At 45.6% G+C, this 24,140-nt stretch overlaps 1 protein-coding gene across 1 annotated transcript; it reads right to left on the bottom strand.

The window, feature by feature from the left end:
* Window positions 1–2,809: 2,809 nt before the first annotated feature.
* On the bottom strand, window positions 2,810–20,003 carry LOC134407594 (outer mitochondrial transmembrane helix translocase-like). The gene is made up of 9 exons (XM_063139464.1): window positions 19,830–20,003; window positions 18,381–18,479; window positions 17,473–17,593; window positions 15,315–15,515; window positions 12,260–12,366; window positions 9,919–10,008; window positions 7,629–7,679; window positions 5,184–5,359; window positions 2,810–2,936 (listed from the first exon to the last, which is right to left on the bottom strand). The coding sequence occupies exons 1-9, from the start codon at window positions 20,001–20,003 to the stop codon at window positions 2,810–2,812; spliced, it is 1,146 nt and encodes a 381-aa protein (XP_062995534.1).
* Between the last annotated feature and the right edge of the window lie 4,137 nt (window positions 20,004–24,140).

Raw genomic sequence — 24,140 nt, forward strand, 5'->3', positions numbered from 1 at the left:
TGGCCCACCGAGATGCCACCATTTCACCAACATTTCCATGGGACTTGAGCTCTCCTTCCAGCAGTTAATGAGGATTCTCCTTGCAATCATGCCTCACAATTGGGAGAGGTTAAGGAGGGAGAGGAAAATGTCACCATTTTGAAGTTGCACTGGTAAAGGAGGGACATTCAGCAGCCAGCGTCGTGGTGCTTATTTACATCTCATGTTTATTGATGAAAGTTCTCTTTGATGTACCGGGCTGTCTGAAAAGCCTTCATATTCAGTGTCCCTCCCTGAATCCCCTTCTGGCCAATAAGAATTAGGCACAAGGGGTTGACCAGGACTACAGCGATAGCACGGGTGCCGTTTTCCCCACAGAGCTTGGTCCGGAGATCCATAGTGTACTGATGATCATCTGTAAAGAGATTGTCGCGTATGACCAGACACTTGAAACCACCCAGGGTCAGTCCCTGGGTGAGCAGGATGTCTCTGTTCCTATCGAGGAGGGCTTGGATCTCTGGCTTGGTTACTCTAGCCAAGATGCCACCTTGGTGGGCACGTAGGAGCTGCTGTTGAGTTATAGAGACAACTGCTGCATCCCAGCACAGCCCATCTCTCATGAAGCTGTTGATGTATCCTTGCCAGACGGTCATTTGGGGATTGAGAGGCTGCTGTAGTTTGTTGCACCCTGCAACCAGTTCAGAAGATGGATCGAAGAAAGACTAAAGTTGGTCTTTTATAACCTCTTGTTTGGATGTTGGTCTTTAGATGAGCAGGGTATGGAAGAGCTGCTTTCTGTCCATCACTCCTTACCCTCGGAAAATGGAGTATTTCAGGTTAAGAGGAGGTGAGGACGCTGATGCTTGCTTACTGGGAGTGTTTCCTTTCAAGGTTGATGTACATATCTTTTGGTCAAGGAGAACATTGAGTTCGGTTTTAGACGCCACAATCCTTCACAGCAGGCTCCTCAATACCTCCCCTGATGGTAGCCACTGCTGGATGCAAATGCTTGGCTTTTTTTCATGGCCTTTATGTTCTTTGCTCTAGAACTCCAGCAGCAGTGGGACCCGGTCTGCTGGCTGTGATGTCATAATGGGTCTCTTCCCTGGACAAGTCAAGTTGGCTCTCTTTGCTTTATGTGGGTTGGTGTCGCCTTCTGATGCCCTTGCTTTGTGCATCGCATTTTCTCAGCCAATGAAAAGTTACAGATAATCATAATGGTTGCCAGGCATCTGCATTGGATATGTGTGATAACAAATTCCTTGCCACTTGGCAGGAAGATATAGTCTAGGGACAAGGTAATTTCTTCAACAAATGCAATGCCAGAGGCCTTTTTTTTTTGGTTAATGCTGGGGTATCTGGTTGAGAAATCTGCTTGGGCACAGTGATTTTCCAATTCAGCACTGTCAAATTAGTCTAGCAGTTCCGCAAGACCCATCAAAAATGACTCTTTCATAACTTTCTAGATCATTTCTAAGAAAGAGTAGCCTAATTCCATGATCACATGGTAAGCTGCCTCTCAAGTAGTATGGCTCTTCCCAGAGTGTCTCCTCAACCTTTCTAGTTTTTACTTTCTCTGGTTGCCCAATCCATTGCCAAGCGGCTAAGCTGTTTTCTAACGCTTCTTAAAATGCTTAATTACAAGTGTGCTTCCAAGGGATGGGCCCAGCACAGAACAGACAGCACCTTTTCTTCCTGTTTGAGAGCAGTGACAGGAGAGATGCACAAGCAAACATGAGGGACATCTTCTCAGCTATCAGAACTCAGGACTTGCACAAGCACAAAGATGGAATAAGCCGTAATCAAATCCCCCCCAATTCAGAATGAGGAAACAGCCCATGATTAAACTTTTTTTTAAAAAAAGAACATGAACTATTTCTAGTTTTGTATTTACAACTCTTGAATGCTTTTATTTATAGTGTGATAGTGTTAAAAACTGCAGAGGAAGTGAGCTACAGCTTGCTGCGGTGCCCTTCCCCAATCTGGTGCTGGTACTAATGGCCATGCTGGCTGGGGATGATGGGGATTGCAGTCTGTATCAGGGAAGCACCAGGTTGGGCAAAGGCCATGTGCTATAGCATCTTTGGATGAACTTGGGGAGGTGGAGAACCAGGGGTGCTGAAAAGGCTTGGCCAAAGAAATAGTAAGAAATAGTAAGCTTCCAATAGAAATAAATCCTTGCTTAGGCCCAGCCATTTCTTTAATTGCCCCCTTTTGCTATTAGCAGGACTACTTTATAAGTATGATTTGCTACTCACTCATACAATAATTAGTATCTCTAAATTGTGTGTTGCTAGTTTTCCTGGTAATTGGCTTTGCTCCTTGTTCCATGCACCTCCCTGCCCTATAGCCCTGGGGCTCCTGAATGTCTTTCAACCCAAGGGCCAAATACAATTTTGAAGACATTGTCGGGGGCTGCATTTCATTGGTAGGCGGAACTAAAGGCAAATAGATTGGAGCTAAAATACCAAAAATGCCAGCATATTTTAGCTTACAGCTCTTATTACCAGTAACTGAGCCTTGGAAACATTTCAGCCTTTTAGAATGGGCAACCCCCCCCACCAAAAACAGGAAAGCCCCAGAGGGGTTTTCCATCTGCAGTCATGGAAAGGGGCCGTGGGCCTCCGAGGAACCCCAGAGGGCTGGATTTGGCTCATGGGATTGAGGTTCTGCACCCCTGCGATATCCTTCTGAGTGCAGACTCCCTTACCACCCATAGCTTTTGCCCCACAGTCTGGCCAACAATGCAGCAAGCAGTTGTTATCACCTTTGCACATTATACACAGAGTTGATTTCTATCTCGAATCTCTAACCAATGTGGGCCATCCACTCAGTCCAAAGCTGGCTCCTTCAGTGCTGGCATGGCAGTTGAGGCTCCCTTGGACTCCTTCATCTTCTCTAGAGCAAACAACAGGTCAAGCTGAGTAAGTGGTCGCAACCTATCCGCTTCCAGGGCACTGGAAACAAAATAAATGAATGAAACGGGATCATGGACTGCTGTTTGAATTATGCCAACTGCCTATCTGCGCTTTAGTCCCTTTAGTTAAACTATGAACTTTGCTACCATAAGATGTAGTGATGGCCACCAATTGGGATGGCTTTAAAAGGGGATTAGACAAATTCATGGTGGATAAAGTTCTCAATAGCTACCTGTTGTGATGGCTATGTATCAGAGGCAGTATGCCTATGTATACCAGTTACTGGAGAATAAGAGTGGGAAGGTGCTATTTGCACTCATGTCCTACCTGTGGGCTTTCCACAGGCAGCTGGTCTGCAACAGTGCACCCACACTGCTTGGTCTGAATCAGCATTGCTCTGAATTAGTTATTTTTATTTATACCCCACATTTCCACACACACAAAATGGTGCTCAAGTCAGCCAACAGTAATAAAAACCAAGATAAAAATGAACTTAATTTAAACAATTTTCTAGTTAGTGACGATAAACGCTTACGTTGCATGTGATGGGTTGGGCGTGGAGATGCTATGGGAGGTGTGCAGGACTTCTTTCAGCCTGAGCACTGAATTCCATTTTGGAATGCATTCCAGTGGTGGGTGGAGCCAAGGGGAAAAGGGGGCAGGGCCAAAGATAGCAAAAATACCAGCATATTTTAGCTTAAAGCTCTTACTGGCAGTAACTAACCCTTAGGAGAGGTGTTTGAGACTGTGGGGGGAAGTGGGCAAAACAAAGCTAGGCAACTACCAGAGAAAACGGCTTGTCACCTTCTGGGGGAATCCTCCCACAGGGCTGGAGGTTCTTCATCCCTATGCCCCATAGCATGGCTCCCGCTGCACTGTGTAATAACATTGGGAAGGGCTGTAGCTCAACAGAGCATGTGCTTGGCGAGCAAAAGATCCCCGGTTCAGTCCCCGCTCATGAAAGACCCTGTCTAAAACTCTGCAGAGCTGCTTCTGATCAATATAAACACCACAGAGCTACCTGGGCCAATAGTCTAGTGCAGTATAAGGCAGCTTCCATGATTCTGAGCTCAGTGGCACCTTTCCCACAGAGAGCAATTCATCTGTTTCTAGGCTGCTGCTCACTGACCTGGTTTGGACAATCAAACAACTCATAGTTAACAACCCATGGGTTGTTTGTGAGCACCTGGGAGCAAGCAAGCATGCTGCCTCTCTGGCCTTCCTTCGTCTCACATCAGTCCGCTGGTCTCTGTCCACCACTCTGCTGCTAAGATCATCTTCTTGGCCCGCCGCTCTGACCATGTCACTCCACTTCTGAAATCTCTTCATTGGCTTCCAATTCACTCCAGAATCCAATATAAACTTCTCCTGTTGACCTTCAAAGCTTTTCACGGTCTAGCTCCTGCCTATCTCTCCTCTCTCATCTCACACTATTACCCTGCTCGTGCCCTCCGCTCCTCTGATGCCATGCTTCTCGCCTGCCCAAGGACCTCCACTTCCCTTACTCGGCTTCGTCCTTTTTCTTCTGCTGCCCCTTACGCCTGGAATGCTCTTCCAGAACACTTGAGAACTACCAACTCAATCACAGCTTTTAAAACTCAGCTAAAAACTTTTCTTTTCCCTATTGCTTTTAAATATTGAGTTTGTTCTGACTCTATACTGTTAGCTTCACCCCACCCGGTGCCTATTTACACTTCCCTGTGCCTGTTTGCATTCTCTTTCCCTCCTCATTGTTTACTACAACTTTATTAGATTGTAAGCCTATGCGGCAGGGTCTTGCTATTTACTGTGTTATCTGTACAGCACCATGTACATTGATGGTGCTATATAAATAAATAATAATAATAATAATAATAATAATAATAATAATAATAATAATAATAATCCAGGGTGACCTAGCATGGAGATGGGAAGGAACAATTGCATGAGCTTTTCCCATGTAACCTCAGATTTCCACTATTTCTAAGTGGTGTAGAAAGCAGCTATTAGCAACCCTGCCCATGTTGCTAAAGGTAACACCAAAAGGAGCCCTAAACCAGTTTTCATAAATGAGTTTTAGAAGTCCCCTTTTGATTGAGTCCTGCAATTTAGCCCTGCTCCATCAAAGTGCTCCACTGCACAGACAAACTTCCTTAGATTTATGGATTTAGTTCAGAGAGCTGAGTGTCTGACCCATTATTTTGTACTTCTGCAAATCAGCGGAGGTGCCAAGTCATCTGAACCTAGCAACGTCTGGGAGAAGGACCGGGAGAAGTTGGGAGCAATGGGAGATGAGCGAAGCCTCACCTTTCCTCATCGCTGTCTCCGTCATGGAGCATGCAGGCAATCTGCTTCATTTGTTGCTTTCGGACGTAATCACGCACACGATACAGAGCAGCGTCCCGGCACAATTCCCGCAGATCACTGCCTGAGTAACCGGTTGTTTTCTCAGCCAACTCCTTCAGGATCACAGCATTACTCATCTGTTCCAAAGGCAAAAGTCCCCATCCCCCCGGGGTTAAAGAGGCAAGGTTACACATGCTCCTTGGGCTGATCTATAGGTCTACTGGAGGCCGCGCAGCCTTAGATCTACCTGCCTGTAGCTTCCCTATTCTGATGCTGATTATGCATGTATGGATGGGGTGGGTGGGGAGGAGTTGAATCTTTGCAAAAGCTCACAGTAGGCTCTTGCTCCAGTGATGATGATTTGGTGGTTGCCCCTTCCTCCTCCAGCTAAAACTTTGTGCCGTTGGCAAATATAGACTGCAAGGCAGTGTGGACAGGGCATTGATTCTGTATGCCAGACTCAACATAATGAAATAGTCATTCCCTCTGCAGTCAGCCTTGGGAACTGTGGGTGGGGTAGGGGTGCAGTGGAGAGCTTGGGATTTATTACAGAGAATGATTGGCATCCCCAAGTTAAAATTCCTAGGAATCTTTGGGGAAGCCATGACCTATGAGGAGAGACGGAAAGAACTGGGCATGTTTAGCCTTGAGAAGAGAAGATTGAGGGGAGTCTTGATGGTACTCTTCAACTACTTGAACGTTTGTCACACAGAGGAGGCCCAGGAACTCATCCCAGAATGCAGGACATGGAATAAGGGGCTCAAGTGACAGGAAGCCAGATGCCGGCTGGACAGCAGGAAAAACTTCCTGACCATTAGAGCAGTATGACAATGGAACCAGTTACCTCTCCCACACTAGAGGTATTCAAGAGGCAGCTGGACAGCCATCTGTCAAGTATGCTTTAAGGTGGATTCTTGCATTGAGCCAGGGATTGGACTCGATGGCCTTATGGGTCCCTTCCAACTCTACTATTCTATGATTCTAAGACCTTTTAAATCTGATTTGAAATCAGTATATGTTTATAGAACACTGACCCTTCAACTATATCATTTACTTTGGCTACTGCTGTGTTCCCCACTTCTTCCAGTCCACTTGGATGTTCCTCTTAAACACAGGATATCTCCCTTGCTGGTGATTTTCACTCTTTCGGATGAATCCATTGTGACTTGCTATTGGGAGCAATGTCACTCTTGAGAGAGCCTGGGTAGGGTGCCCTCCACCCCAGGGTGACTCCTGTCCAGGCAATCCAGCTGCCACCTCCTCCCAGCTGAGTGATCCAGTGCCCTCCAGCAGCAGCAGATGCAGGAAGGAGCACCTGGGCCAACACAACTGTTTCTTTTTCTTCCAAGGACCCCATTCTGAAAGAGGTACAACATTTGAAAACTTGACAGCGGCCACCCTCTCCTTTTGCCCCAATGCCTCTGAGCCCTGCCTCTGACGTAGAGGGTGGCCGCTTATGTATCGCCAAAAAAGAAGCCAAAAGGGGGGTCACAGTTTTGCATAAAATGTGCATAGGCTAGTTTATATGTAAAGATGCAAATTTAGAAATAAATACTATAATTTACGTTAAAAATACAGCGCATCTCACTGCAGTGAGGAAGATAGCGGCTGGGTGGACAATGTGCCTCCTCAGTCTGCTGTCCAGGTGCTAATGGTAAATCAGAAAATGCAAGGGTCCTGCTCCTCCTTCTTAGGGTTCTTGATCTCTAAGGTGGACGTGAGACTCGACAACCCTTCAAATAGAGGATTGTCCTCTGACATCCCCTCAAACAGAGGACTGTCTTCTGTAAAAGACACATGGCCACCCTACACAGCATTGCTACTATGGTTGTTGTGTGTTCTAGTATAACGAACTGTTGTTAAGAATTAAGTATTCTTGTACTGAGTAATGAAATTATTTTGATTGTTCGTTTTTATGCGAAATAACTGTTTTTTTATAGCTGCAATGAACCTGCTTGGAGTGTACTAATGGTAGAAAAAGTGTTATTTAAATGAACCAGATTTGATGTCTGTCCTAGGGCTATAGGAAGCTGCATTACACTCAGTCAGTCCATTCATCCGTCTCGTCCAATATTTTCTAAACCAGTGATGAGCAAATAGTGGCCTTCAAGATGTTATAGCCAACAGTGAGGTATCATGGGATTTGTAGGCCAAACCATCTGGAGGGCCACAACATGCCCATCCCTGATATAGAGTGAGTGAGTTAATTTTACACTGACTGGCAGCAGCTGTGCCCAGGTTTCAGGCAGGGGTCTTTCCCAGTGCTACCTGGAGATGCCAGGGATTGAACCCGGGACCTTCTGTAGGCAAAGCAGACCACTGAGCTGCAGCCTTTCCCCTAATCAGGCTGCAACTGAAAAACAATATGGAAGGAGAGAGTGTGGTGGAAGAAAGAGGGAGACTCACGTTTTCTCCGGCAAGAATGAGCTTCAGAATATCCTGCCGTTGCCTTTGTGTCTACCAGAAGAAAGAACAGAGAATGGAACTGTGGAATACTTAGAACTGAAGGCTGAGAGAACAGCTGAGAGCACATGCTACTGTTACCTTACTGAAACTAAGCAGGCCTGGATCTGGACAGTGCCTGGATGGAAGACTGGATGAGAACCATATGTAGACTACCTTGAGTTCTGTTATAGGGGTGGGGAGAAGGTGGTATATACATGCAAAACTATGATAGTAAGAACAGGGCAAAAGGAATTGGAACTGTTCTATTGGAACAGGGCAAAAGGAATTTCCTGCCTTGTGTAAATCACTTACTTAATTTTATTTATTGATTACATTTACATCTGGCTTCTCCTTAAGGAACCCAAGGCTGCATACATATTCCTTCTCTCCATTTTATACTCAAAACAACAACTCTGTTAAGTAGATTGAGCTGAGAGTCTGTGACTGGCTCAAAGTCATCCAATGAGTTTCCATGGCCGAGTGGGTGCTAGAATTCAGGTCCTCCAACTCCTGACTCTAGCTACTACACCACACTGGCTCTCTTCTTGTCCAGCCTCAGTGTTCCTCACGTGATGAAGTAGTTGTGTTTGAGCAGATTTGTGTGCAGCTGGCCAATTTTAGAATGCCTGATCTATGAGGAACTCATATATAGTCTTGTCTATGTAGGCCATCCCAGTCTATGGCTCATAATACTTCCAGTATCGGAGGCAGTAAGCTTAGATACACCAGTTTCTGGGGAACATTGGGCAGGATGGTGCTGTCCTGCTCATGGGTTCCTGGTCAACAGCTGGTTGGTCACTGTGTGAACCGAGTGCTGGACTAGATGGACCCTTGGTCTGATCCAGCAGGGCTCTTCTTAGGTTATGGTCTTATGAATTGGAGTAAATTTTCCCCACTCCTTTAAGCAACATTTTGTACCTAGTTCCTCCCCACCCACAACCAGCCACTATTTTGTACCTGGTTCTAGTTAGTGGACCTTCGGCTTCCAGTAAAACAACAGCAACAACAACATAAGATCTCACAAGTTTAGGACTGCAGCCCAAGAGAGATTTTGTAGCGCTGTTCTATATTCCAGTGGAAGTACTAAGAATTCATGTTAATTGAAATATATGTTATTTATTTGAAGAACATATGCCCTGTCCTTCAGTTATACTCCCAGGGCAGCTATGCACATCTTTAATTGCCTGACTTCCAACATTTGAGCCTTAACGTTTCAGAACGCTAGCCAGGAGGCAATTCATGATCAATGTGATCACCCATTCATTTTTCAAAAGCCACAGAATTTCATGCAATAGGTTATTTTACTAAAGCTCAAACAATTACTTCAAAATATCTCAAGGGAAATGTTAAATGTAGTAGTTACATTTAACTACTACAAGGCTGTTCACAGTTTGCCAAGGCTGTTCACAGTTTATTAAATCTGATTCAACATAAAAAGGCATACACATAACACAACAAATAGCATTTTAAATCCCTGAAGACATAATAAAAACACCTCCGGTATCAGAGGCAGTAAGACGATGTATACCAGTTGCATGAGCAGGAGGGTGCTGCTGCACTCATCTCCTGCTTGTTGATTTCCTGTAGACATCTGGTCGGCCACTGTGTTAACAGAATGCTGGACCAGATGGATCCTTGGCCTGATCTCCAGCATGGCTCTTAAGTTCTTAAAAAGATTTTGCACAGTTTCCAAAAGCCTGCAAGCTGGTGCAGTGAGAAGTTCCCTGGGATGTGAATTCCATAAATCTTGTGCCACAACTGAAAAAGCTTCACGTATTCCCCCAAGAGACCTGACCATAGTCCTTGCCTGATTCAGGTTCAAATGGATTTCATGATTTATCTGGGTTTTTTTGTATCCGCTGCAGTTATTGCTTGATCTCTGCAGTGATATCACAATCAGCAGTTGTTCTACAACTATAAGAATTACCTTACTGGATTAAACACTAAAGGTCCACCTAGCCCAGCTATAGTCGGTGGGCCTCTGGTTGGCCATTGTGTCACAAGAATGCTAGGCTAGATGGGCTAGATCCAACACAGCTCTTCTTATGAACTTAATATATTTATTTTCCGGCTGTTCTGCAATTATTTCCTTGGCTTCTTAGGTCCCCTTCCCATAAAATGTAGAAGAAACTGTTTTGGGCTGAGACTGGGCCTTTCAAACTCAGTATTAGAGGTCTTACTGTGCAATAGTGGAGATGGACATAGACTAGGTGTGTCAACTAGGGTGGAAAGAAAAGTTAGGTTTGCTTACAGGTAGGCCAATCTGGAAGGTAGTGGGCATCCTTCTCAAGATGGCTGGATCCACATCTTGGGGCCTATTGGTTGCTCCTAGCACCATTACCTGAAATGCAACAAAAGTGGACCACAATGGTTGATTAATCTTTTTAGTTGACCCGGTAAGTCTGCATATGAATTTTAAAAGAAAATTATTTTCTTAATTTTTATTATGATTTTATTTTTTTAACGTTTTTTTTAAAAGGAAACATGTATTTATTTATTTTATTTGTAACCTGCCTTTCTACCAAATAAATGGAGCTCATAGCAGTTATTTTTAGATGATTCAGTTGTGTAGCAGGTATTCTCTTAGCAGATGCATTCTACAAGCAGGGACAAATCTATAAGATATAATGAAAATTTTAATCTTTCCTTTAATTAAATATACATTTCCATCAAATTATTACATTAGATCCTAAGTTTATGGATTAATAGTTTTTTACTTCTTAATTTACATGTTCTAAAATTAATTTGGATGTTCTGGTTATTTGCTGAAGTTGGTTTGATTATTTAAATTGGATGCAAGATAAATGTGTAAAGTATCATTATTTTAAGATGAGTAAATATAATATATGGATGTTATCTTTATTTTCTAATAATACTTAAAAGAAGAGGGATTCCCTCCTCTCTGAGAATGCCTCTCTAAGATGGTACTTGTCATCTGCACTTTGTATAAGTACTTGCAAATAATATCTAAATTTGTTTTGGCCAATTAAAATTGGTCACTTAGGTTACAATCTTATACCTACTTTCTTGGGAGTGAGACCCATTTAATGCAGCGGGACTTACTTTTGACTACAAATGCGCTCAACATCTAAGGTCCTCCTCCGAGTGCCTACTCCGAGGGAAGCTCAGAGGATGGCAACAAGGGAGAGGGCCTTTTCAGTGGTGGCCCCCCAATTATGGAATGATCTCCCCGATGAGGCTCACCTGGCGCCAACATTATTATCTTTTCGGTGCCAGGTCAAGACCTTTCTCTTCTCCCAGGCATTTAACAGCATTTAACAACATATGCTAAGTTTGTTTGTTTTTAATGGACCCCTGAACTGTTGTTGTTTAAATGGATATTGTTGTTTATACTTTTTAAATATATTTTTGATGGTTTTAAATTTTGTATACTTTTTAATGTTCACTGTTTTTAAACTTTGAGCTTAGGCTATGGGGTGGTATATAAATTTAATAAATAAATAAATGTATAAGATCGTAATATTCAGTCGCAATCCTATGCTCCTCACGGGGGGGGGGGTGTCCAAGGGGCCATTGGATAGTTAGGATCTCCCCCTCTAAGGACAAGGAGAGGTCTACCCTCGTAGGGGAAGATCCATCATCGGATGTTCCTTGCCACCCCCGATGGGAACCTCCACAGCCCCATTGGAGCTCTGATGTCTGTAGAGGAAAACGTACACACCCCACATGGGATGGATGGGGAGGGAAATGTACACCAGCTCTGGAGTTGGTGTACATAGTGACCCCGTTCAGAAGACACCTTAAACCATGGCTTTAACCATGGTGGTTAAGCCAGAAAGCCAGGCTGTGTTCAGAAGACACCTTAAACCATGGCTTAAACCATGGTGAATAAAACAAAAAGCCTTATTCGCTGTGGTTACAGCCATGGTTTAAGGTGTCTTCTGAACATGGCCTAGCTTTCTGGCTTAACCACCATGGTTAAAGCCATGGTTTAAGGTGTCTTCTGAACGGGCCCACTATCTCACCAACTGGTTCCAATGGGAGGGAAATCATAGCAAATTAAAACAACAACAACCTGGAACAAGAAAAGAAAAGACAAGTACTGCTGCTCCGCTCCTTCCGTCCTGCTGGACAGAGCTTTGGAGTTTTTGGAGCCTCTGTGTTCGAGTTAGGCACACACAGAGAGGATTGCTCTATTGATATGTTGAGTTAAAAAGGGAAGATGCAATGTCAGCTCCGGGTTTTTGAGTGTCCTTGGGCAAGAGTCAATGGTCTCCCCTCTCCCTCAATGCTCCACCTTCTTGCTGCCTGTATCACCAGGTGCTGCTGCTCATCCTTTTCCTCATCATTGCTTCCACTTGCTTGCTTGACATGTGGAGAGCCTGTGAGTACGTAGGCAGCGGCATCTCCTGCTTCTCCTCCTCACCACCACCATTCTCTGGGCCAGAGTGAGGATCAGGCGAACAAGCACTTTGCAGTGGGGAAGAGGAGGAGCAGATCCAGGGGGCTCTCGTCAGTGGGCCTCTGCTGGGGGGTGGGCCCTCAGCGGGTGGCCCAGAGATGTCCTGCCCTTGACACTGGTCCTGGCTGGCTTTGCATTAACTGAGCCAGTGTTTCCTGCTAGGTGGTACCTGGCAATTGGGCCCGGTCTCCAGTCCATCCCAAAGGCTCATGAACTCCGCTTTCATCATGGCAGTAGCTTCATGGTCAGCTTCAGAGCGGTTCCTCAGGAAGGCATCTGACAGAAGAGAGAAAAGCACTAGTTCCACAAAAGAGCCTGGGATTCTGCTGCCATTCTCCATTAGCTGACAAAGAGAGAGGTCACTTAACCAGAACAAAAGAATCAAAAGGTACCAATGATACCTGAAAAAAATATTGTAAGTGACAACTGTTTATGACACACTGAACAATTACTGTGAACATCTCCAGTTCATAAAATAGAGATCTGAGGACCCAGGAGGTCTCTATTTTATGAACTGGAGGTACACAGCTGCCCATTATCAAAGTAAAGGAAAACCGAACCTCCACAAGTGCAAACAGATGGAATTTTGCATTGGTGGACTATCACCACAATGGCTTAAGGAGGAAAAAATTTTCCTAAAATTTCCTAAAAAATCAAGGGATGAACCGATCTGATTCAAATTTGGCATCCCTAAATCCTTGCTTAAGAGCTCTTGGGGTCCCAAGTTTCATCTCTATCTTTAAAAATGAGGGAGCTGTAAGCATTTTGGTTAATTCCAATGAGCGAGGGGGAAGGCTGCCACCTCCATCTCAATGTCCATCAATGACAAGAACCAGTGAACTGGAGGTGGAAGCAGAAGGGGTAGGATGGGGCAGGTGCAGTAGCAGCGGGAGAGCAAACAAGTGAAAAGAGAGTTCACCAGTATAGCGAAAATCATGAAAGGGAGGAATGCTTGCCGCACTTATTAAATGGAGGTAAAAAAAATGTGGAGGCAAACCAGGGAGAAAAAATACATGTGATGGAGCTCAGAGTCTGAAAATTGGACACTGTAGACACATACAACGGAAGGGCGTCACCTTCACACTTCCAGAGAGGTGGCCATGTTTCAGCACAATCTTCTACACTGATGCCTACTCTTACTATTTATTTATTTATTTATTTATTTATTTATTTATATAGCACGAACAATGTACTTGGTGCTGTACAAAATATACAAATAAAACAGTGATACCCTGCCTAGAGGCTTACAACCTAAAATCACATTAAAACATATGAAGGGGGAAAGGGGTTCTTTACTCAATTACTCAAAAGTAATTCCTACTGAGTTCAGTGGGACTTGCTCCCAGGAAAGTGGATTTAGGATTGCAGCATTAGGGAGCAATCCTATGCCCCATAGACATTGTCTGAGGGTCCATAGGATATTAGAGATTCCTCCCCCCAAGGTCAGAGACAGCACTCTGAACTCAGAAGGGGGGCTCAAAGAACTGACCCCCCCTCCCTAACCGCCTTGCAGCCAGCATGGAAAGAACAGTGTTGGCTGCCCTCCGAGGTTGGAAAAGTGACATTGGAGAGAGGAAAAGGGGACATTTTGGTGGGCAGAGAGAGGAGGAGAACGGAGAGGCCAGGATATGAGCTATGTTGAGCCTCTTCCAGCCTCCATCTCTCCTCCTCCAAAGCATCTGGGTAGGAGGGCTAAAAAGCCTGTTTTAGTAAAAAATGCAGGTTGGGAGTACAGGAAGATCACCTTGACTCCTCCTCCTGATCTGCACTGGATGATCGGATGCCTCCAAGTTCAGGGCTTTCCAGTCACCAAAGGCACAATCGAAAGGATTGCACCCTTAGTCTGTTGCAGCAAAAAAAAACCAAAAAAACCCAAAGAGCTTTGTGCTATCTTAAAGACTAACACCTGTATTATGGCACACGTTTTTGTAGACTAGATGCATTTCACACAGTGTTAGGCACTCCTAGAGGCACTTGGCTGGTGGTCATTGGAAGAAAAAGAATACCGGATTAGATAGATCTTTGGTCTGACCCCATGCGGCAGGTCTTCTTATTCGTATGTTCAAGAAAGGAATTGGGTGGAAATTTGAAAGTAGAAAAATATCAAGGAAGGATTCAAAAGGAGGAGGGAAAATTACAATTCAGAGTAGACAGCTGTCATGGCTACATCAATTTCATTTAATATGGTTGATAATCATGTTCCTAAACGTGGAAGCTGGCCTACCTAGAAGTGAGATAGATGTCACAATGAACCATGAATAGCATTTTTCCACTTGCCCCCTTCTCTCTCTCTCTCTCTCTCTCTCTTTCACCCAAGCATGCCTACTTGCACAGTTGGAGACACTAAGGCTGTGTTTTCCTTAATGGGTGCTTGAGAAGTCTGAAGAAGTGCAGTCATAATATAAGCTTTTCTCCCAGGATGGGGAGAATGTTAGTTGCTAGGAGACCCTGAGGGCATGATAACTGCTGAGACATGTGCAAAGAAAAGGAGATTTGGAGAAGGAGAAGGGAACCATTGTAAAACTTGCCTGTTTTAGACAAACTGCTAATCTATAAGTTTTGAAGCCAATGAGACTTGAAAGAGGAACGTTATGGGTCTTTGCTGAATGATTCATTTCTTGCCTTTAATATTTATATAGGGTGGCCATATGAAAAGGAGGACAGGGCACCTGTATCTTTAACAGTTACATAGAAAATGGAATTTCATCAGGTGTCATTTGTATGCATGTCGCACCTGGTGAAATTTCCTCTTCATCACAACAGTTAAAGCTGCAGGAGCTATATTGCAGCTATACTGTGACCAGATTTAAAAGAGGGCAGGACACCTGCAGCTTTAACTGTTGTGTTGAAGAGGAAATTTCACCAGGTTCCCCATATATACAAATGACACCTGCTGAAATTTCCTTTTCAATACAACTGTTAAAGATACAGGAGCCCTGTCCCCCTTTTCATATGGTCACCCTAATTTATATTACTTCTTATAAGATGTATTCTTCTATTTTTGTAAATAATAAAACAGCTGAAGTAAAAAAGCAGAACTCATGCCCTTATTTTAAGTCAATACCTTAGCATAAGGGTTACTGATTTTGATAGAGGTAGTCTAATCTCTCTAGGTTTTGGAAGCAGGGTCATTTGGTTTTTTGATACATTTCCACTCAGAATTAACAAGGTACAGGACACAGACAAAGCCGGGTAAGTTAATGACTGGATCTGAGAGAAATTACCTATTTCATCTATGAAAATGATGCAGGGTTGGATCTTGGTTGCCAACGAGAACACAGCAGCCGTGAGCTTCTGAGACTCTCCATACCATTTGTCGGTCAGGGTAGATGCTTGCAGGTTTATGAACCTGCATCCTGAAGCCTGGGCTGTTGCTTTGGCAAGAAGGGTTTTGCCACAACCCGGAGGACCATAAAGTAAGACACCTGGTGACAAAGGAAACTCATAAGCACAGCTTCATGGTGAGTCTACTTTTTTCTCCCAAAGGAAGTACTAGCTCCATGTTTTGGAGGGCCCTTGGTCAAGATGCCCTCCAGGGCCCCCTCTCTTGGTGAGTCTACCTTCTCACCTCCATTGTCATCAGCCGCTCTTGTGCCTCATCCTCATCCTCATCACTGCCACTGGCCCTGTTCAGCCAACACGCTAAAGCATGGTTAGGCCGCTAACCCTTTTGCAGCAAATGGTTAGCGAGCGTGTTTAAACTGTGGTTATGTAGCCACCATGGTTAGGAGTGGTTCACACAACATGCTAAGTTATTATTCACCCAACACGTTGAGCCATAATGTTTAGCTCAAAGTGCTTAAGCACCGTGGCTTTGCGTGTCAACTGAACAGGGTCACTGCTTGCTTGCAGAGAGCCAGTGAGTAAATAGTTAGGGTCATCTCCTGCTTCTCCTTCTCATCACCACTGTTGTCTGGATCAGAGCAAGAGGCAGGGGTACAAGCAAGTTGCAGTGGTGATGCAGAGGAGCAAATCCATGGGGCTCTTTTCAGTGGGGCCCTGCTTGGGTGTTGGCCCTTGACAGTGTAAAGGAGTGGACATCAGATAGACTGCACTTATACCAAGTAGTATACAAGGGTTAAATGGTTTGGGTAGTTTTAGCATGGCAATTTTAATACTGCAACCCGTTTCCCTCCAGATGTTTAGGAATACAACTCCCATAATCCATGAATATTGGAAAGGGTCCCCCACCCAAGATCTTTCCCCCTTCAATATCCCAGGTTTTTCCCCTGTCCTTCTCATCTCCAAAACTGACTTATAGCATTTTTAATTTGTGAAGTGGGGGGGGGGATTTCTTAAACTTAAATTGACAAGTTTACTTTAATTCTGATATAATGAAGCTTGTCGAAATATAGCTATTTCCATTGTAATCAAGGACATACTGCAAACTAAGTAAGAATTTGAGTTTGTATTTCAACCTTCAGAATATATTTCAATCCCTCATGTAATATTTTAGGGAAGCCTTTTACATTTTGTAAATTGACTCCCTTCCCCCACCCCAAACTACAAAACTGGCCCTGAGTCCAAGGGCCTTGCTAGACCATGCCGGATAAGCCGGCAGGGAGGTGGGGCGATGGCGCGCTAACTTTAGCGTGTGCTGCCCCGCCTCCTAGATGCACGACGCGCAGGGACTCCGGAAGCCCTGCAGCGTTGGCCATTTTTTTTTGTTGTTGTTAAAGGGGCCACGTGCGCCCCGAAGACTCCGGAGAAGGTAAGTGGTTTTTTTTTAATTAAGCCCCCCAGCCGCTCCTGATCCACCCCATGCCCCCATGCCCACTCTTTCCCCACCCTCCGTCCCCGTCTCCTGTGTCGCCCTCCGCCATCCCCCTCTCCTACCGGTCCAGCCTTCCCCCCTATCTCCCCCCCCCCCCCGGCCCGATGGGCACAGCGCTCATAAGAGCACTGTGCCCAGTCCGTGGCTTTTCCCGGCTACTCGCGAGTAAGCGAGTAGCCGCAAAAATCCACGGACCCTGCTAGATGTTCCACAGCCCCGGCCTCAGGCTTCAGCGCGGTTTCAGCGTGGCCTGACCTCGGATTCCCCTGTGCGTCATCTGGACGCACAGCAGGGAAACCGGGCCTCACAGCGCGCTAAGACCTCGTCTAGCAAGGCCCCAAGTGGAAGTAAAAGTTTTCTTTCCTTTTTCACGTTCTGAATTGTTCTTGCTGTTCTGCCCAACCGGGAGAAATATCATTCTCAAATATCTAGCAATTTTCGAAGTGGTCATTAGGTAAGGAACTGACCCTGACCATAATTACTCCTTTGGGATCTAGGCTCTGGCTAATGAGTGGAGGTTTTAAAATGAAGAACAGCACTTTCCCAAAGTTTGAAAAAATAGAGAGGGTGATTTGTGAGTGAAGTGAGACCCTTGTTCCAGCGTATACCTCTGGGGGGCTGGCAGAGCCTGGAGTGTTGAAACAAATGCCTCTGCTGGAATGGCAGGATGACCGTGTCCTGGAGTTCGCTGACCATGTCATCCAGGCCTGCAATGTCCTTCCAAGTGACCTGTGGAGAGGACACGCTTTGAGGACTTCAGAGTTGGCAAAGGAGCCCTGAGCTATCTGGCAAAAGGAGCTGGATTCAAAACATGCATATTTCAAATTCCAGATTTTGGTTTAAATTGTAATCTCCTTGGGGTAGGGGATCTGTATTTCCTCCCCGCAATTATTTGTTGTGCTTACTTTACTCTGTAAAGCACTATGTACATTGATGTGCTATAAAATGAGACATTTCCAAATTTGAATGTCTGATTCTGGTTTTCTGCTATGTTTCCCTTCATCAGATAAGATTGCTCATGGCTTTATTCTAACTAGCAGCTCTTTTTCTGTCAAGGGCAGCATTCCCTTAGGAGAAATCTGGAGGGGTGTGTGTGTGGAATACTGGTGGTAGGCGGGGCTGAAGTCAGTGGTGGGTGAGACCAACAGTAGGCAGGACTACCAATGGAGGCTGGTGCCTCCGACATCGGTGGAGTGGTGAATCCACTCCATGTTTCAGTCAGAACTCTAAAGGAGCTATCCAAGGTATGAAGCTATCTAAAGGTGCTATCCAGAGTTTTGACTGAAACCTGGAGTGAGTTCACTGCCCCACTGACCCTGGAGCCACTAGCCTCCACTGAGGACTACCCCTTTTACCTCTCTTTCTGACACCCCTTTCCCCTCTCCCCTCCACCGTCCAATGGGCTGATCACTCTTGCCAGAAATCTAAACTTCTTGCAAAAGGCTTTTGAGGGGCAGTAGTTTGCCCACCCCTGCACTACACTTTGTCAAGAGGACTAGCAGCCTCCCCATCTTACCTTGATGTCCCTTGGAATTACCAAATGGGCAGCAATGTTCATCTCGTGCTCCGTCAACTTCACCGCTTCCACTCCCAGCTGCTTCATCAAGTGTTCCGCCTGCCAACAGAAAAAGAAAACCAGAGTTCCAGTCCTGCCCATGATTCAGACTTGAACTTTAGCAGAGGACACAGCTATTGTCATGACCGACCGGCTATATTTACTGACTTGCGCCTGGCACTCTGGAACAGCTGCTCAATATACTCAGCTTGGTAAAGACCAGAATATAGTAATCTTCTTTAAGGAAAGGGGGGGGAAGCATGTGGCCCTCCAGATGTTGTTTGACTGCAACTCCAATCAGCCCAATGCATCATAGCTAATTGGGAGGGATAGTTGGAGTTGCAGTCCATCACCATCTGGAGGGCTACACGTCCCACATAGCTGCTTTAGGGAGAGGCCATAACCATCCTTCCCTCTAATAGCGAATTCAAGCGGTGAATGCTGATAGAAATGGAACCCAAAAAGGTCTACTGAGAAACAAGTGGGAGGAGTCAGCATTTTGTGGGGTACACTAAGATTTGCAGAAGTAAATAAGAAACATGTGTGCATGCACTAAGCCCCCCACCCCAAAAAAAAAGTGTGGGATGGAATGCTATGCTGGAGAAGGGTTCCAAAGCCTGTTTTTTTTTTTTTTTTTTGCCTAGGCAACCATCAGATTCTGGTCTGTCTATGCCTTCCAAGCTTAGATTTTTATTCCATATCCCACTGCTTCTTTGCCTTTCTGATAGTGACGAGAACCCCTCGTAGCATGTTCAAAACGCCTACACACACATTAAGCTCCAGTCCTGTTCAGCTGGGACTTGTACCAGCATACCCAATGCTTCTCACTGTCTATGACATAGGAAGTTGCCATATACTGAATCTATTTATCCATCTAGACCAATGCTGTCAACACTGACTGGCAGCAGCTCTCTGTGGTTTTCAGCAGGATTTTTCCTGAGCCCTTATGGGAGATGCTGGGTGTTGAACCCGAGACCTTCTGCATCAAGGCTCTATCAGAGAGTTATGACTCCCAGGGCTGGCCCTTCCATGAGGCGGGAGTAAATCTGCTGTTTCAGGCAGCAGATTCCATGTGCCCCACCACTTCCAGGAGACCCATGCACTGAACTGCTGCTCCAGGGCGCCATGCTGGGCAGGGCACTCTCCTGCTGTGGGAAAGCAGCCAGCATGGCTTTCCGTAGTGGTTCTCTCCACCCCACCTTATTTCACTCTTGAGGACCTCTCAGAGTAAGACTTAGGGTGCATGGTTGCTGCAGGAAGAGAACGGCTGGTGCAGCTCTCCAGAATAGCGGCCTGATGCCATGCTATGAGGGATCCTCAAAGTGAGATATCAGCTCTTGTGCACTGGGTGGCTGAAAAAGCCTGCTGATTATACCCACACCACTTTGTTGGTATGATCCCTGAATATACCTTTTTCTTTAACTGTATCCTTTGCTTCCGAGTAGGGTCCAGAGCATCTGATACCCACTTTATGCTGAAGTAGGTGGCAGCCCCAAAAACGGTCAGGCGGAAGAAGACGGCAAACACTTCCTTCCGGGTCAGGGGCCGGGTGAGGAGGTCCTTGAACAGTTCCCTCAGCCACATTGCTTAAGTGTTTCCAGCTCCCAGACTGGAAGCTGAATTACATTAATAAAAAGCGGGTGAGGGAGTGAGGAGGAGAGAAATGTTGGAATGCAAAGAATTAAAGAGAAAATAGGCAGCTATTTAGCATAGCTCTCAAGATTACAAGCTAAGGAACAAAGACACAATTCAGCTGGAGTGCGAGAGAGCTGGTCCAGTGCGGTGGCTAAAGAGATTTTGAATCAAAAAGACCCCCCACACACACACACACGCACTTTGCAATCACATCTCTGCCATGAACCCCATAGGCATGCAACTCTCCAGAGAACCAGTGTGGTGTCGTGGCTAAAGTGTTGGACCGGGAGTCTGGAGATCCGGGTTCTAATCTCCACTCGGCGATGGAAACCCACTGGGTGACTTTGGGCCAGTCACAGGCTCTCAGCCCAACCTACCCCACAGGGTTGCTGTTGTGAGGATAAAGTGGAGAGGAGGAGGATTATGAACACTGCCTTGGGTTCCTTGGAGGAAAAAAGGCGGGATATAAATGTAATAAATAACAACAACAACAACAACAACAACTCTCACCCAGACTCAGGCCCACATCGATAAGCTCAGGAAGGGCTGTAACAGGGCACAGGCCCACTGGCAAGAACCCCCTGCTCCTCCTCTTCACTGTTGCAACCTGCGTGTTCGCCTGCCTCTTGCTTTGGTGCAGACAGCAGACGTGGTGAGGAGGAGGAGGAGGAGCAGGAGATACCACGGCCTACTTGCTCCCTGGCTCTCTGCCTGCCAAGCAAGCAAGTGAGAGCAAAGAGGAGGAGGAGGAGGAGCTGGTGACAACGGTGCTAAGGAGATAGACTCACTGAGGGAGGGGGGGCATGGATGCAGTCTTGCTCAAAGGCATACAAAAACCTGGAGCCGGCCCTGCCCTCCAGAGGCGTCGAACGACAACTCCCAGCATCCCCAGCCCGCTGGGGGGTAGGGCCCGGTGTTCACCTTCACTGGCTGGGGAGAAGCAGCCCGCAGGCTGGGCCTGGCTGGTTGCTGACCGTGGTGCTGAACCTTCCGCGGCGCCCGGCCAGACAACGGAAGCGAGGAAACGCTCCGGGACTCACCCCCTTCGCCGCCCGCTTCTGCAGCCGCGGCCGCCTCGCCCGTCTGCAGCCCGCAAAGCGCCCCGCTTAGGAACACGAGCCGCAGCAAAACCTTTCCGACCTCAACCCGCCTCCAGTGCGCCGGATCAAGAGCCTGCAGTCGGGTTGGTCTCTGCAAATGGAAAGCCTACGCTGAGCCAGGGTGGATGTTTGCTTCTGCGTTCTCACGAAATGCATGCATGAAAGAACGAACGAACGAACGAAAGAAAGAAAGGTATGAAACCGCTAACTCAGGCCACAGCTAGACCTAAGGTTTATCCTGGGATCATCCAGGGTTCTCCCCTGCCTGAGCACTGGATCCCCTGTGTGTCACCTAGAGGAACAGGTTTGACCCCTGGACGATCCAGGGATAAGCCTTAGGTCTAGCTATGGCCTCAGCCAGCAAGTTTAAATGCCCCACTGTGGATAGAGCAGAATTCCTAGGGTAAAATCCAACATAACTCCTACTAAGGAGGTTCGCTTGGCACCTACATTATATGCTTTTAGACGCCAGGTGAAGACCTTTTTTTATTCTCCCAGCATTTTAACAGTCTATAAATAAATTTTTAATTTGGTGTTTTAAATTTGTAATTTTGCATTGCTGCTGTTTTGATCTGGTTGAGCTTTTATATTGTATTTTATATTATGATTTTATACTGTTGGTTTATACTTTGAATGTTCTTAATTTTTGTGAACCGCCCAGAGAGCTCCGGCTATTGGGCAGTATAGAAATGCAATTAATAAATAAACAAATACTACTTAGAGTAGCCCCATTGAAATGAATAGGATTTACATAATGACTAAAGTCCCATTCATTTCAATCACTCTGAAAAAGACTTGCGTTGGATTTTATGCTTGGCTTCCAGTCGTAGATTTTATTTATTTATTTATTTATTTATTTATTTATTTATTACATTTATATAGCACCCCATAGCTGAAGCTGTCTGGGCGGTTTACAAAAACAGATATCCGGGTTAGCCTGCACATCTGCATACTCTTTTGGCATATGGGCAGGAATCAACATTGCATTCTACTCAGAAGGAAGCCTGCTGATTTCAATTGGATTTAGTCCCAGTTAAGTATGCATAGGATTCCAGCCAAAATACATCCTTGTTAGTGAGCAGTGCAAGCCCATGCATATTTTACTCAGAAGAGGTAAAGTCTTATTAAGTTCACTGGGACTTAGTCTCAAGCAGTTAATTCCTTGGACTTACTTCTGAGTAGACAAATAGTATAGGATTTCAGTGTTAATACCTTATGGCCACTTATCTGGGAGAAGCCCTCTGAACTCACTCTCTTTTTTCACACTAATGTAAAGCCCATGTCACCATGGTCGCTAGTAGTCTGAGGGCAAAACATACTCTTCCTTGAGTCTAGACAAGGGGTGGGGGGAAATCATTTGTTTAATTGCTTAATCTGCTGTAAGCACATAAACAGGAAAAAGAAAAGAAAAAAGGAATCCCATAACATGATAGGATTGCCATCTTTCTTCATAGGCAGAAGTTCAACAGGGTGCCCTCCCCATCCCTGCACCTCCAGAAAAGAGGCGGCAACCCTAAAATCCTGGTTTCTTCTCCCTCAAAGTCACTGTTGCAAATTAAAATAATTTCATTCACAAATAGGCAAGAGAATGCATGGAATTAATGACAGAGTGAGTTCCTTTTAGCCCTGCGTTTTACCTTTTATTTTCATTTCTTTTTAAAAGTAAGCTGCCATGGAAATAGAAAGATTTGGTTCCAGAGACTGCCATAGTTAGAGTAGACCCACTGAAACCGTAATTAATTGAAGTCCCATTGTTTTCAGGGGATCTACTCCAATCTAGAACCTTAAGAACCTAAGAAGTGCCCTGATGCTGGAGGGTCCATCTAGTCCAGCACTCTGTTCACACAGTGGCCAACCAGCCATTGACCAAGGACCAACAAGCAGGAAATGGTGCAACAGCAGCCTCCCACCCGTGTTCCCCAGCAACTGGTGCACACAGGCTTACTGCCTCGAATACTGGCGATAGCACACAACAATCAGGGCTAGTAGCCATTGATACCCTTCGCCTCCAGGAATTTATCCAACCCCCTTTTAAAGCCATCCAAATTGGTGGCTGTGAAGAACAAGGAGTCTGTTCTTCTTAGTCGCCCCCCTTGAAATATCAGCTATGAAGCCTGGGCCTGTGGCCTACCTTGCCAGGCTGGTGTTTACAAAAATCAAATTATTGGGGAAGGCACATACAGTAGGCCTTGTTGCTGGGGGGGTTTTGTTCAGCCATCCTTGGGCAGAATGATCAATCAAGCAGCCATCTGGCTCCATTATCAGGTTTTGTGGAGGCAGCCAGTACTCCAAAGGCAGTTTATCAAGGCCTTTAATCTTGAGAAGATGTTTTGCAGCTGAAGGTGGGAACCTTTTCTCCTCATGGAGGAGGGTAAACTCTGGAGAGGTTGCTGTTCATGGATTGGTGGAGCCAGCCATCCCGCCCGCTTAGTTGGGGGGGATAAGTTAGCCTTTTCCAGTTTATGGTCTCTGTTCATTTGGGGAAGGGTCATGCTGCTCAGGACCCCGAAGGCTGGTGAAGGGACTCCTGTGCCATCAGGTATTAGGTAACCAGGATTTGTTGATTTTCTTTGGGTTGCTCTGAGTCAACGGCTTGCTGTGATATTAATTTTATTGCTCTTTTAAAGTTGTTTTACTGTTGTTGTGGCCTTTTAGCTTCATTGTAACTTTTATTATTATTATTTATTTATATAGCACCATCAATGTACATGGTGCTGTACTTTTAGACTGTTTTCCCCTCCCTTCCCCCAACCGTTTGTTTGTATGCGTAGGGCCTTACACTGATTTAATAAATTGCCTGGAGCCTTTGTGAAGTGTGGTTATTTTCAGGTGTACTGGTTCCAGTACCAGTGCTCCACTGGTAACCGGTAGGAAGGGGGTGGCTGGGTTGGGGACTTTGACCCAAACCTACCTTGCAAGGGAGGCGCAGGTTTTTGCCTCATTCACAGTGGCCATCACTCCATCTTGTGGTAGTGAGTTCCATAAT

Source organism: Elgaria multicarinata, chromosome 12, assembly GCF_023053635.1.
Source record: "Elgaria multicarinata webbii isolate HBS135686 ecotype San Diego chromosome 12, rElgMul1.1.pri, whole genome shotgun sequence".
NCBI lineage: Eukaryota > Metazoa > Chordata > Lepidosauria > Squamata > Anguidae > Elgaria > Elgaria multicarinata.